This window comes from Triticum dicoccoides, chromosome 5A, assembly GCF_002162155.2.
Source record: "Triticum dicoccoides isolate Atlit2015 ecotype Zavitan chromosome 5A, WEW_v2.0, whole genome shotgun sequence".
Lineage (NCBI taxonomy): Eukaryota > Viridiplantae > Streptophyta > Magnoliopsida > Poales > Poaceae > Triticum > Triticum dicoccoides.
The window spans coordinates 93,476,511-93,491,888 of NC_041388.1; the positions used below are offsets into that span (position 1 = coordinate 93,476,511).

Consider the following 15,378-nt stretch of genomic DNA (forward strand, 5'->3'; position numbering starts at 1 on the left):
TCACTGTTCATCGCAGAGGCAACATCGATCGGCTTCAGTTACCAGCAGTAGCGAAGGAATCGCTCGATCGGGTTCAGTTAACATCCATCGATCGATCGCTCGCTCGAGTTCAGTAACGCGTAGCCTGCAGTGCAATCGCTCGGGTTCAGTTAGAGCCCAACGCCTCACTCGGGTTCAGTTAGAGCCAACGCCTCGCACACACGTGCGTACGTGTACGAGAGAAACATGCATCGCTCGTCCCCCGACCTCCCACCGTAACCGGGAATTCCCCGAAATTTTCCTCCCCCTCGCTTCTACCATGGTTTTTTCCGTCATGGACGGCCCAAAGAATGTCATGCAGCTGCGTCTCCGGCCCGCCCAGGAAGAAAAGCCCATTTTCTGTCATGATTTTTTTTTCATAGAAGTAGGAGCCCACCACATCTATGATGATACCGGATTTTGTCACAATTATCGTCATAGAAGTGTCATTTGTATGACACAAAAAAATTTCGTTCGGCCCAAAATGTCATGGATGTGTCTTTTTTTTGTAGTGTGCTTCACTTATATCTTTTGAGCTGGGCAATTTTGCTCTACTGCATCACTTATATCTTTTTAGAGCACGGCGGTTGTTTTATTTTATAGAAATTGATGAACTCTCATGCTTCACTTATATTATTTTGAGAGTCTTTAAATAGCATGGTAATTTTCTTTGGTTATAAATTTAGTCCTAATATGATAGACATCCAAGAGGGATATAATAAAAACTTTCATATAAAGTGCATTGAATACTATGAGAAGTTTGATTCCTTATGATTGTTTTGAGATATGAAGATGGTGATATTAGAGACATGCTAATAAGTAATTGTGAATTTGAGGAATACCTGTGTTAAATTTTTTTATTCCCGTAGCATGCATGTATGGTGAACCATTATGTGATGAAGTCGGAGCATGCTTTATTTATTGATAGTCTTCCTTATGAGTGGCGGTCAGGGACGAGCGATGGTCTTTTCCTACCAATCTACCCCCCTAGGAGCATGCGCGTAGTACTTCATTTCGATAACTAATATATTTTTGCAATAAGTATGTGAGTTATTTATGACTAATGTTGAGTCCATGGATTATACGCACAATCACCCTTCCACCATTGCTAGCCTCTCCAGTACCGCGCAACTTTTGCTGGTACCATAAACCCACCATATACCTTCCTCAAAACATCCACCATACCTACCTATTATGGCATTTCCATAGCCATTCTGAGATATATTGCCATGCAACTTTCCATCGTTCCATTTATTATGACACGCTCCATCATTGTCATATTGCTTTGCATGATCATGTAGTTGACATCATATTTGTGGCAAAGCTACCATTCATAATTCTTTCATACATGTCATTGACTCATTGCACATCCCGGTACACCGCCGGAGGCATTCATATGGAGTCATATTTTGTTCTAAGTATCGAGTTGTAATTCTTGAGTTGTAAGTAAATAAAAGTGTGATGATCTTCATTATTAGAGCATTGTCCCATGTGAGGAAAGGATGATGGAGACTATGATTCCCCCACAAGTCGGGATGAGACTCCAGATGAAAAAAAGAGGCCAAAAAAATGAGAGAAGGACCAAATAAAAAAATGAGAGAAAAGAGAGAAGGGGTAATGTTACTATCCTTTTACCACACTTGTGCTTCAAGGTAGCACCATGATCTTCATGATAGAGAGTCTCCTATATTGTCACTTTCATATACTAGTGGGAATTTTTCATTATAGAACTTGGATTGTATATTCCAATGATGGGCTTCCTCAAATTGCCCTAGGTCTTTGTGAGCAATCGAGTTGGATGCACACTCACGTAGTTTCTTGTTGAGCTTTCAAAAACTTATAGCTCTAGTGCATCGTTTCATGGAAATCCCTACTCACTCACATTGATATCTATTGATGGGCATCTCCATAGCTCGTTGATACACCTAGTTGATGTGAGACTATCTCCTTCTTTTTGTCTTCTCCACAACCGCCTTCTATTCCACCTATAGTGTTATATCCATGGCTCACGCTCATGTATTGCGTGAAAGTTGAAAAAGTTTTAGAACATCAAAAGTATGAAACAATTGCTTGGCTTGTCATCGGGGTTGTGCATGATTTAAATATTTTGTGTGATGAAGATGGAGCATAGCCAGACTATATGATTTTGTATGGATAAGCTTTCTTTGGCCATGTTATTTTGAGAAGACATAATTGCCTTGTTAGTATGCTTGAAGTATTATTGTTTTTATGTCAATATTAAACTTTTGTTTTGAATCATACGGATCTGAACATTCATGCCACAATAAAGAAATATTACATGGATAAATATGTTAGGTAGCATTCCACATCAAAAAAATTGTTTTTATCATTTACCTACTCGAGGACGAGCAGGAATTAAGCTTGGGGATGCTTGATACGTCTCCAACGTATCTATAATTTTTTATTGTTCCATGCTATTATGTTATCTGTTTTGGATGTTTTATATGCATTAATATGCTATTTTATATTATTTTTGGGACTAACCTATTAACCTAGAACCCAATGTCAGTTCATGTGTTTCCCCTGTTTTTGAGTTTCGTAGAAAAGGAATACCAAATGGAGTCCAGATGGAATAAAACCTTCGTGATGATTTTTCTTAGACCAGGAGACTTGGAGATGAAGTCGGAGGAGCCACGAGGCGGCCACAAGGACGGAGGGCGCGCCCAGGGGGTAGGGCGTGCCCAAGGGGGTAGGGCATGCCCCCACCCTTGTGGGCCCCTCGTGCTCCTCCTGGCCTAATTCTTTCGCCTATATATACTCTTATATCCCCAAAGCACTGGAACAAGCCACAAAAACACTTTTCCACCACCGCAATCTTCTTTACCCATGAGATCCCATCTAGGGACCTTTTCCGGCGTCCTGTCGGAGGGCGATTCGATCACGGAGGGCTTCTACATCAACTCTATTGCCCTTCTGATGAAGTGTGAGTACTTTATTTTAGACCTATGGGTCCATAGCTAGTAGCTATATAGCTTCTTATCTCTCTCTTTTATTCTCAATACCATGTTCTCCTCGACGTTCTTGGAGATCTATTCGATGTAATACTTTTTTTGTGGTTTGTTTGCCGAGATCCGATGAATTGTGGAATAATGATCAGCTTATCTATGAATATTATTTGAATCGCCTTTGAATTCTTATATGCATGATTTAATATCTTTGTAATTCTCTTCGAACTATCGATTTGGTTTGGCCAACTATATTGGTTTTTCTTGCAATGGGAGAAGTGCTTAGCTTTGGGTTCAATCTTGCGGTGTCCTTTCCAAGTGACAGTAGGGGCAGCAAGGCACATATTGTATTGTTGCCATCAAGGATAAAAAGATGGGGTTTTCATCATATTGCTTGAGTTAATTCCTCTACATCATGTCATCTTGCTTAATGCGTTACTCCGTTCTTTATGCATGCTGGATAGCGGTCGATGTGTGGAGTAATAGTAGTAGATGTAGAATGATATGTCTCCAACGTATCTATAATTTTCGATTGCTCCATGCTATATTATCTACTGTTTTGGACATTATTGGGCTTTATTATCCACTTTTATAATATTTTTGGGACTAACCTATTAACCAGAGGCCCAGCCCAGAATTGTTGTTTTTTGCCTGTTTTAGGGTTTCAAAGAAAAGGAATATCAAATGGAGTCCAAACGGAATGAAACCTTCGGGAACATGATTTTCTCAACAGATAAGACCCGGGAGACTTGGACCCTACGCCAAGGCACGTAATAGGAGGCCACGAGGTAGGGGGCGCGCCCTACCCTACCAGGCGCGCCCCCACCCTCGTGGGCCCCTGTTGCTCCACCGACGTACTTCTTCCTCCTATATATATCCACGTACCCCCAAACGATCAGATACGAAGCCAAAACCCTAATTCCACTGCCGTAACTTTCTGTATCCACGAGATCCCATCTTGGGGCCTGTTCCGGAGCTCCGCCGGAGGGGGCATCGATCACGGAGGGCTTCTACATCAACACCATACCTCTCTGATGAAGTGTGAGTAGTTTACTTCAGACCTACAGGTCCATAGTTAGTAGCTAGATGGCTTCTTCTCTCTTTTTGAATCTCAATACAATGTTCTCCCCCTCTCTTGTGGAGATCTATTCGATGTAATCTTCTTTTTGTGGTGTGTTTGTTGAGACCGGTGAATTGTGGGTTTATGATCAAGTCTATCTATGAATAATATTTGAATCTTCTCTGAATTATTTTATGTATGATTGGTTATCTTTGCAAGTCTCTTCAAATTATCAGTTTGGTTTGGCCTACTAGATTGATCTTTCTTGCAATGGGAGAAGTGCTTAGCTTTGGGTTCAATCTTGCAGTGTCCTTTCCCGATGACAGTAAGGGCAGCAAGGCACGTATTGTATTGTTGCCATCGAGGATAACAAGATGGGGTTTTCTTCATATTGCATGAGTCTATCCCTCTACATCATGTCATCTTGCTTAAGGTGTTACTCTGTTTTTAACTTAATACTCTAGATGCATGCTGGATAGCGGTCGATGAGTGGAGTAATAGTAGTAGATGCAGGCAGGAGTCGGTCTACTTGTCTCGCACGTGATGCCTATATACATGATCATGCCTAGATATTCTCATAACTATGATCAATTCTGTCAATTGCTCAATAGTAATTTGTTCACCCACCGTAGAATACTTATGGTCTCGAGAGAAGCCACTAGTGAAACCTATGGCCCCCGGGTCTATCTTTATCATATTGATCTCCTGCTACTTTGCTATTTACTTTGCCTTTATTTTACTTTGAATCTTTATCACAAAAATACCAAAAATATTATCTTTATCATATCTATCAGATCTCACTCTCGTAAGTGGCCCTATAGGGATTGACAACCCCTATTTGCGTTGGTTGCGAGGATTTATTTGTTTTGTGCAGGTACGAGGGACTTGCATGTAGCCTCCTACTGGATTGATACCTTGGTTCTCAAAAACTGAGGGAAATACTTACGCTACTTTGCTGCATCATCCCTTCCTCTTCGGGGAAAACCAACGCAGTGCTCAAGAGGTAGCATAGAATCGTTTCGATCTACTTGACAAGGACGTGATGGCTATATTCATGATCATTGCCATAGATATCGCCATAACTTTGCGCTTTTCTATCAATTGCTCAGCAGTAATTTGTTCACCCACCGTATTATTTTCTATCATGAGAGAAGCCTCTAGTGAAACCTATGGCCCCCGGGTCTATTTTCCATCATACAAGTTCTATTTTCCATCATATAAGTTTATGATCTACTATTTTGCAATCTTTTACTTTCTGATCTATTAACACAAAATACCAAAAATATTTACTTTACCATTTATCTGTTGGGGAACGCAGTAATTTCAAAAAAATCCTACGCACACGCAAAATCCATCTAGGTGATGCATAACAACGAGAGGGGAGAGTGTTGTCCATGTACCCTTGTAGATCGTAAGCGGAAGCGTTATGACAATGCGGTTGATGTAGTTGTACGTCTTCACGATCCGACCAATCCTAGCACCGAAGGTACGTCACCTCCGCGATCTGCACACGTTCAGATCGGCGACGTCGCACGAACTCTAGATCCAGCTGAGTGTCGAGGGAGAGCTTCGTCAGCATGATGGCGTGATGAGGGTGATGATGAAGTTACCGACGCAGGGCTTCGCGTAAGCTCTACAACGATATGACCGAGGTGGAAATCTGTGGAAGGGGGCACCGCACACGGCTAAACAATCAACTTGTGTGTTCTAGGGTGCCCCCTCCCCACGTATATAAAGGAGGGAGGGGGAGGCCGTCCGGCCATCTCTAGGCGCGCCAAGGGGGAGGAGTCCTCCTCCTAGTAGGAGTAGGACTCCCCCCTTTCCTAGTCCCACTAGGAATAGAAGGAAGAGGGGGAAGGAGAAAGGAAAGGGGGGCCGGCCCCCACCCAATTCGGATTGGGCTTGGGGGGGGCACCTAGGCTGCCTTCTCTTCTCTCCCACTAAGGCCCATTAAGGCCCGTATACTCCCCGGGGGGTTCCGGTAACCCCCCGATACTCCTGTAAATGCCAGAACTCACCCGGAACCATTCTGATGTCCAAACATAGCCTTCCAATATATTGATCTTTGTGTTTCGACCATTCCGAGACTCCTCGTCACGTACGTGATCATATCCGGGACTCCGAACTACCTTTAGTACATCAAAACACATAAACTCATAATACTGATCGTCACCGAACGTTAAGCGTGCGGACCCTACGGGTTCGAGAACTATGTAGACATGACCGAGACTCATCTCCGGTCAATAACCAATAGCTGAACCTGGATGCTCATATTGGTTCCTACATATTCTATGAAGATCTTTATCAGTCAAACCGCATAACAACATACGTTGTTCCCTTTGTCATTGGTATGTTACTTGCCCAAGATTTGATTGTTGGTATCTCAATACCTAGTTCAATCTCGTTACCGGCAAGTCTCTTTACTCGTTCTGTAATGCAACATCCCATAACTAACTCATTAGTCACATTGCTTGCAAGGCTTATAGTGATGTGCATTATCGAGAGGGCCCAGAGATACCTCTCCGATACACGGAGTGACAAATCCTAATCTCGATCAATGCCAACTCAACAAACACCATCGGAGACACCTGCAGAGCATCTTTATAGTCACCTAGTTATGTTGTGACGTTTTATAGCACACTAAGTGTTCCTCCGGTATTCGGGAGTTGCATAATCTCATAGTCATAGGAACATGTATAAGTTATGGAGAAAGCAATAGCAGTAAACTAAACGATCAAAGTGCTAAGCTAAAGGATGGGTCAAGTCAATCACATCATTCTCTAATGATGTGATCCCGTTTATCAAATGACAACTCTTTGTCCATGGCTAGGAAACTTAACCATCTTTGATTAACGAGCTAGTCAAGTAGAGGCATACTAGTGACACTCAGTTTGTCTATGTATTCACACATGTACTAAGTTTCTGGTTAATACAATTCTAGCATGAATAATAAACATTTATCATGATATAAGGAAATATAAATAACAAATTTATTATTGCCTCTAGGGAATATTTCCTTCATTATCTATCTCTATCAGATCTCACTTTTTCAAGTAACCGTGAAGGGATTGACAACCCATTTATCGCGTTGGGTGCAAGTTTGCTTGTGCAGGTATTCGGTGACTTGTGCGTTTTCTCCTACTGGATTGATACCTTGGTTCTCAAATTGAGGGAAATGCTTATCTCTACTTTGCTGCATCACTCTTTCCTCCTCAAGGGAAAAACTAACGCAAACTAAAGAAGTAGCACATCTAGTGGTATTAAGTTCATGGAAAAACGGAGTAATGCATTAGGCAAGATGACATGATCTAGACAAGATAAACTCACGTATGACTAAACCCCGTCTTGTTACCCTTAATAGCAACGATACATGTGTGTCATGTCTCTTTGTGTCACTGAGATTGAGCACCGCAAGATCAAACCCATCACAAAGCACCTCTTCTCATGGCAAGAGAAATCAATCCAGTTGGCCAAACCAAACCAATAATTTGGAGAAGAAATACGAGGCTATAACAATCTTGCATAAAAGAGTTCATAGAAAATTCAAATAATATTCATGGATGGATCTGATCATAAACTCACAATTCATCAGATCCCAACAAACACACCGCAAAAAGTCATTACATCAAATAGATCTCCAAGAACATGAAGGAGAACATTGTATTGAAGATCAAAAGGAGAGAGGAAGCCATCTAGCTACTAACTACGGACCCATAGGTCTGTGGTAAACTAATCACGCATCATCGGAAGGGTGGCAAGGATGATGAAGAACCCCTCTGTGATCGACGACAGAGTGCCGGAAAAGGCCTCTAGATTTGATCTCGTGGTTCTGGAACATGCGGCGGCGGAAAAAGTGTTTCGTCGACTCCTCTAGGGTGTTTGGGATTTTAGAGTATTTATAGAGGCAGATGTAGGTCAAGACGGTACCCATGGGCCCCACTACCCACCAGGGTGCGCCAAAGGCCCCTATCACGCCCTGGTGCCTAGTGGGCCCCATGAGCCTCTTCTCGTGACCTCCAGAAGTTTCTAGGGTCTCTTCCTGCCAGAAAAAAAATCTTCAACAGGTTTCGTGGCATTTGGACTTTGTTTGGTATTGATGTTCTGCAAAGTAAAAAACAAGCAAAAAAACATCAACTGACACTAGGCACTAAGTTAATAGGTTAGTCCCCAAAAATGATATGAAATTGCTAGTAAATGTATATAAACATCCAAGATTGATAATATAATAGCATGGACCAATCAAAAATTATAGATACGTTGAAGACGTATCAATCATCACTGCCTTGGGGAGATCAAGGAGCATATGGCCGTGAAGAGGAAAATCATGGCTGCACTCGGGGATGTGGCCATGGTCGCCTCCATGCGCATGGACCCAAAGATCCTGACCTTTCCACTGAGGTCACCGCGTGCGAGGAATACTTAGAGCGGTCGAAAGTGCACAATAGGCATGGTCTTGCATATTTACATCTTGTTAGGGCTGGCTATGACATCGAGCTCGTCGATGAGGACATCTTGGAGCGTGTTAGTGAACATTTGGACCGGGTGCCCTCCAAGTTCAATTTCTTCCGTAGCACACTTGTGGAGAGGGTTGCGGCTTTCTTGAAGGCATGGGCCGGCTACAACAGCTCAAGCCACTCCTCCATTGAGGCCATCGACAAGGTCAACTACGCCATCGAGCCCATTTTGGCTAAGTTGAAGGTCACCGTACTATCCTAGATAGTAGGTACAGATCCACACTTCGACCCTTTTGAGTATGGGGCAATGAGATATTTCTGAAACTGGGTCAAGTGAAGAAACTAAATAAAATTATTGGAATAAACAGACGGCTGAGCAAAATCAAACTCTTTCTTTGTGCATTATTCAAGACAATAATTAATTTCAGGATCGTGAGAACTATATATGTAGTTTTCATTAATTTTTTTCCAATCAAAATGTATATTTACACGATAATATAGAATATTTTTGTTTTCAATAGTTTCCAAAGCAGTTCACTGAGGATTACCTCTCAAACTACATGATTCCAGACAAGGCAAGGATAATAAAGTATTTCACTAAGACTACCATGATGAACTCGATATCTTCGTCAAGATGGGGAAAGATGGGCGGGCAGTCATCACAAGGGATCGGAGTAAGGTTCTTAAAGCCTTCCACATGAAGGAGTGCAGCACCTTCAACAACAACCCAAATGTCTTTCCACTCTCTTGTTAGCATCTGTAAAGTTGTTGCTGCCAAATGTTTGATGTCAAATTGGTGATGATGTATTTCTTTTTAATGCTTGTAGTTCTTGAAGATATGTTGATTGTATGTTTGATTATATGAAAGATGTTCAGCTATGTCTACATTCAAATTGGCATGTAATTTCCTGTGAATTAGCTATTCAAATAATTAAATTATATAAAAATAAATGCTCGGACATAACATTGCACATGGTTTTCCTAACAAAAAGACTCATGAGCCTCTGAACAATGCACACGCTTCTTTTAAAGTGCTTGAGTGCAATAGAAAACTTCATCGCACACATTTGTGCATCCATAATCGTGTGTGAATACCGGACACATTACACACAGTTCACCCTGAAAAACCGTTTGGAAGTGATAACACCATCAGACACGATTACTAATAAGGTAATTTTCTCGAAAAGATCGCTCATCCCAAACGGTTTTGTTTTTTCCTACGTGTGCAATCCTTCCTGGAATCGTACACCATTCTCTTCCACCGGACGTTTGAAAACATCCTTCCCATAGAACGCGATTTTCTTAAAACGCTGCTATGTGAACGACAAAGCTGCGCCCGACTTACGACCGACAAGTTGCGGCCACAATGAGATGGATTTGGCCGGTATTTCTACCTCGCTTGATTCAAGCGTCGGGCGCATATCGGCCACGAAACATCGCGTGCACGGCAGTTTCGTTTTCTTATGGTGTGTGATGGTACCCCCATTCGCCAATCAACTTGAGCACACGGTTCCTGGAATCGGTGTGCAATAAGGGGTTCAAACTATGTGCATAGACCTTAATTGTACCAGTGTTTTTAGAGAACCTAAAGTTTGCACATTGGCTCTCCAAACTCTAAAATTATGGAAGGTGCTCCAAAACAGTTATAGTGGATGCGATTTGGAGAATCTGCTAGAGTTGCTTGAAGATAGGGAACATGCACCTATAGTAACTCCACTCACCGGCTCTGCTTGCTGCTCCACATCTTCCTCTACATTTAATTGATCAAATGGGACTTATAAGCACAACACAAAACATTTCGCCAGCTACAAACTCAACCTTAGATGGTCCAAGGAGCTAACCCTTTTAGCTATCTTGCTATAGCTAGGTTCTCTTTCACTTTCTATCCGTTGCACAGATATTTAAAGAAAAAAATCATGCATCGCAATCCTACTGTTCACCTAAAAAAGAATAGCGAGTATTTACCAAGCTGAGCCGAATTGGGATTTTGAGCTCGTTGGCTTGCTAACTAACGCATCTCTTTTAGTTGAGTTGAGCCCGCTCGACATCTACATTAACAAATTATGATTTGTGTGTACGCATAGTTAATATTACATTCAAGGTAAATTTCAAAGAAAAATTCAAACCATGCACCTCTACTACTTAAAAGGAACGTAAGGTTTTTATTTCACCTTTTTTTCACTACCCCTTCATCCAACAGTCATGTATATGATAATCAATCACCTTAATTTACTTACCTTCTGAACCAACTTAATTTTACTTTACTTACCAAACTTCTAATCAAAATATAAGATAATTCACGTGTAGAATTTGATGAATATTTATTTACACAATCGCATTATTATTGACAGGTAAATCACAAGCTAACGTGCTAGAATATTTATATCCTAGCAACGCACGAGCATTGTTCTAGTTCATGATTAAAGAGAATATAAAGGAGTACCGCAGATTTGATGGTCATCAAAACAACAAATTCCACCAACAAAATGGATCAGAACTCAACTGTTCCTCGGACGATTCTTGTCATAAATCTTCTTACCTGCTACAATGTCCATAGACGCAATAGTCAAGCACCCCCGAGCTAACACGCCACCTTCCAAGTCCCATGAAAATGGTGGGGCAGCAACATTGTGAGCACATACACAGACCAAAAAGGGAAAGAGAAAAAAAATAAGACCAGCCAAAGTGCTGAACCATCACTTTCTAATTCTTTATGGTTGATTAACAGATGGTGATCACATGGAATGGTGCCACCATGTTTCTCCCATACAAACCAGCACTACTTAACTAATCATCACTGTTAGTAATTAACCTAGCATCAACGTACGCCATCACCACATAACAGGTCGTAGGGTGCTAATTAAATCCTTTAGCCACGATGATTCAATTTTGAGCGCACGGTGCAAGAAAGTGGAGACCGGGAGAAAACCGGGTAGGCCAGCGTAGGGTTTAAATACAAACGGCTAGTACACGCATGCATCGCCACCTACACTTCCCTAGCGACATAATGCAATCACATGAACATTTCCCGCCCAAAACCCGGACACCACGTTCCTATACTTGCATGCACATCAATTCTTTGACTTCCCACAGTAACCTTACAACCAAATAATAATGGAGGCACATTTTTATGTGAAGAGAAAAACAGAGAAAAATATACATGTATGTAAGACACCAGGCTTGTTTCTGGATCAGTTGCACCTGTTCTTACTTCCCTGAGAATATAAGAGAGGTGGTTGCACTTAACCAGGGAGGGAGACAAGCTTTTGGCTATCTTTAGCATGGTGTGATAGAAAAGAAAGAAAACACAATCACCAGAAGTGCAATTTCTCCCTCTCCATGTCCCTCCCCATTTTTATCTTCTCCTGGCTCGAGGCCAGCGCAAGGAATTAAAGCAAAAGGGGGGACAGACAGACCGAGGAGGACGAGGAGGAAGAAGAGGAGAAAGTCTGCCCAATTAAAGGCAGCTGCAGCAAGGCTGGCCCTGGTGGTGCTAATCTAGATTTCCTTTCTATCTTTAGGAGGAGGAGGATAGCCGCTTTGGATTTGCGCATTTGCATTGCTCGTGCCCTGTCGAGAGGAGGCAGAGGAGACAGGGCAGGAGGAGGAGGAGGAGGAGGAAGAAGGTGGGGGGAGCCAAAGCAGAGGAGCCCTCCCCTGTTTCTTGCTCCTCCCCCTGGTTGGTTCTTGCTCCTCCCCTCACCTCTTTGTTTCTTGGTTTTCTTTCTTGGTCGACGGCACGGAGCCATGGGGTGCGCCGTGTCCAAGGGGGCGTCGCTAGGGTCGCCGGGGTACGAGGTGTCGTCGGCGGCGTCGGGGTACGAGGTGGTGTCCGGGAGCGCGTCCGCGTCGGCGTCCGCGACGATATGGAGCAGGCCTGTGCGGCTGGAGGCGCTTGATCTTGGCGGGGATGGGGAGGGTGACGAGGACAAGGGCGCGCGCGGCAACGCCGTCGGTGGCACGGCGCGACCGGGGAACCTGCACCGCTACATCGAGTCCGAGCAGGCGGCGGCCGGGTGGCCGGCGTGGCTCAGCGCCGTGGCCGCCGAGGCCGTGCAGGGCTGGGTCCCCCTCAAGGCCGAGAACTTCGAGAAGCTCGAGAAGGCAAGCGCCCGCTCCTAGCTCCTCTCGCGGCAATTAGAAAGAAAGAAAGAAAGAAAGCTCATCAATGGCGGATTGTTGTTGGTGGTGGGTGCAGATCGGGCAGGGCACGTACAGCAGCGTGTTCCGCGCGCGGAGCCTCGAGACAGGCCGCCTGGTGGCGCTCAAGAAGGTGCGGTTCGACAGCGTGGAGCCGGAGAGCGTGCGCTTCATGGCGCGGGAGATCATCGTCCTCCGCCGGCTGCAGGGCCACCCCAACGTGATCGGCCTCCATGGCCTCATCACCTCCCGCTCCTCCGCCTGCATCTACCTCGTCTTCGAGTACATGGAGCACGACCTCGCCGGACTCGCCTCCTCCCCCGACCTCTCCTTCTCCGAGCCCCAGGTACGCACATACTCCTACATTGCATTGCCTTGTTATCAAACTTATCATCATCAATCATCCATCACACTGGCTGACTGATTCGATTGATAAATTTGGATGCTGGCGGCAGATCAAGTGCTACATGCGGCAGCTGCTGGCGGGGCTGGAGCACTGCCACGCGCGCGGGGTGATGCACCGGGACATCAAGTGCGCCAACCTGCTGGTGAGCAGCGACGGCGTGCTCAAGGTCGCCGACTTCGGCCTCGCCAACGTGTTCTCCACCTCGCCGACGCAGCAGCCGCTCACCAGCCGCGTCGTCACGCTCTGGTACCGCCCGCCGGAGCTCCTCCTGGGCGCCACCGCCTACGACCCCTCCGTCGACCTCTGGAGCGCCGGCTGCGTCTTCGCCGAGCTGCACGCGCGCCGCCCCGTCCTCCAGGGCCGCACCGAGGTCGAGCAGATCCACAAGATCTTCAAGCTCTGCGGCTCGCCGCCCGACGCCTACTGGCGCCGCGCCGGGATGACGTCCAACGCCTCCGTCTTCCGCCCGCAGGCCCCCTACGAGAGCCGCCTCGCGGAGACCTTCGGCTCCGCCATGCCCGACGCCGCCTTCCGCCTCCTCGGCGCCCTCCTCTCAGTCGAGCCCGCGGCCCGCGGCACAGCCTCCACCGCCCTCGCCTCCGACTACTTCTCCACGGAGCCGTACGCATGCGAGCCGTCAAGCCTGCCTAAGTGCGCGCCAAACAAGGAGATGGACGCCAAGTTCCGGGAAGACTCCAGGAGGAGGAACAACGCGCCGCCGCCGGCGAAGCGGCTGTCGAGGGCGCACAAGAGCATGCAGGACACCAGCCAGAGGCATCACAGCCACGTCCACGCCGAGGAGTCGCTCCCCCTGGAAGCCGACGGCGGCCTGCGGCCCGAGCCGGAGACCGTTAGCAACGATGCCCCGCAGCCGGAGCCGCCGTGCACTAGGCAGATGCCCGGCAGCTGCCAGGAGGAGGAGGACGCGCCGGCGCCGGCGCCGACGCGGCTCCCCGACAACCTCGCTCTCTCTGGCGGCCCCGTGCAGCTCGCCGCGTCCACCGGCTTCGCCTGGGCCAAGAAGCCCAGGGTGCCCGACGCGGCGACGACCAAGAGGAGCGCTCCCAGGGGACCAAGAAGTACCATCACCGACGGAGGCGACGCCGCAAGCGCAAGAACGACGGCCGGCGCCACCACAGGTCCATACGAGGCGGAGAAGCAGGAGATGATCAAGCAGTGGGCGCAGGTCGCAGAGGCGTTCACCTCATCCGAGGCCTACAACAGCAGGTCCACCAGGGAGCCATTGGACGCCAAGCAGCTCAAGACCAGCAAGGTCAGTCACACTCACACGCTCATCATCCTACTACACACAGCAATCCACACCAAAATCTCTTATACAAACGGATGGTTATTTTGATCATCTGGAGCTGACGAGCTGTTCCATTTTTCCTGGTTTCAGAAGCACAAGGGGAAGATGAAGAGGGTGGACTACTCAGGGCCGTTGCTGTCGGAGCCACGCCACGTCGACGAGCTCCTGCAGAGCCACGAGCAGCGGATCCGGCGAGCCGGCCGCCGCCGGACGTGGTTCCACAAAGGTGATCGATCAACCACCTCACACCTCGCACGATGAAATGCATGCCTGCGGGTTAATTAATTCCCCTGAAACCGCCATTGCTGACCTCATTCTTCTTCTGGACAGGAAACAAGAAGGAGCAGCAGCACTGAGACTGAGACGAGAGAGAGGCACACATGCTAGACCCCGTGTAGAAGGCTCGAATTTTTTTTCCCCTTGACTCTTGCAGCAATCGAACTGTTTGCTGCGAACTTCCTACGTTTAAACTGAATGGTTACCATGCATTCAGTTCAGGCTTCTGTATAGCAAGATTGTATAGAGCTGCAAATCACAATAACGCATCTATGCACTGTAGCGTCCACTTGTTGTCACCTCCCATCTCCTGTGTTTTTCCATGGCTAGCTCAGCCGGTTGTGCCTTACTAATGCCCTTTTATATTTTGATGAAAAGAAGAAGAATAAACGCCTTGCTGATGCCTGGGAATTGAGGCAAATACTGCACTCCATTGCTGTTGTTGGTAAGGCAGAACACGTGACTCTGTTTTCCCTTTTCTTTTCGGAAATGTTAACGCCCACGCGTGTAGGCGTTTGCATCTCGCCCACACGCGTGGATCCGCGCCCGTTCATGAGCGCACGAATCTTGACATGTTTCTAGTGCCATGTAGGACTGGCCTGGTGTGTGGGCGTTCAGCCGGTCGCCCACACGGCCGTTTCACCACACAGGAGGGGCTGGTGTGTGGGCGTTCAGCAGTTCGCCCACACGTCACTTTGCACGCACACACAAGGGCTAGTGTGTGGGCATTTGGCATCTTGCCCACACGC

At 46.3% G+C, this 15,378-nt stretch overlaps 1 protein-coding gene across 1 annotated transcript; it reads left to right on the forward strand.

The window, feature by feature from the left end:
• Window positions 1-11,856: 11,856 nt before the first annotated feature.
• LOC119299632 (protein IMPAIRED IN BABA-INDUCED STERILITY 1-like) lies at window positions 11,857-14,997 on the forward strand. The gene is made up of 5 exons (XM_037576807.1): window positions 11,857-12,602; window positions 12,697-12,984; window positions 13,094-14,317; window positions 14,444-14,579; window positions 14,684-14,997. Exons 1-5 carry the CDS (start codon window positions 12,246-12,248, stop codon window positions 14,707-14,709), a joined length of 2,031 nt encoding a protein of 676 aa, XP_037432704.1. The 5' UTR covers window positions 11,857-12,245; the 3' UTR covers window positions 14,710-14,997.
• The last annotated feature ends 381 nt before the right edge of the window (window positions 14,998-15,378 follow it).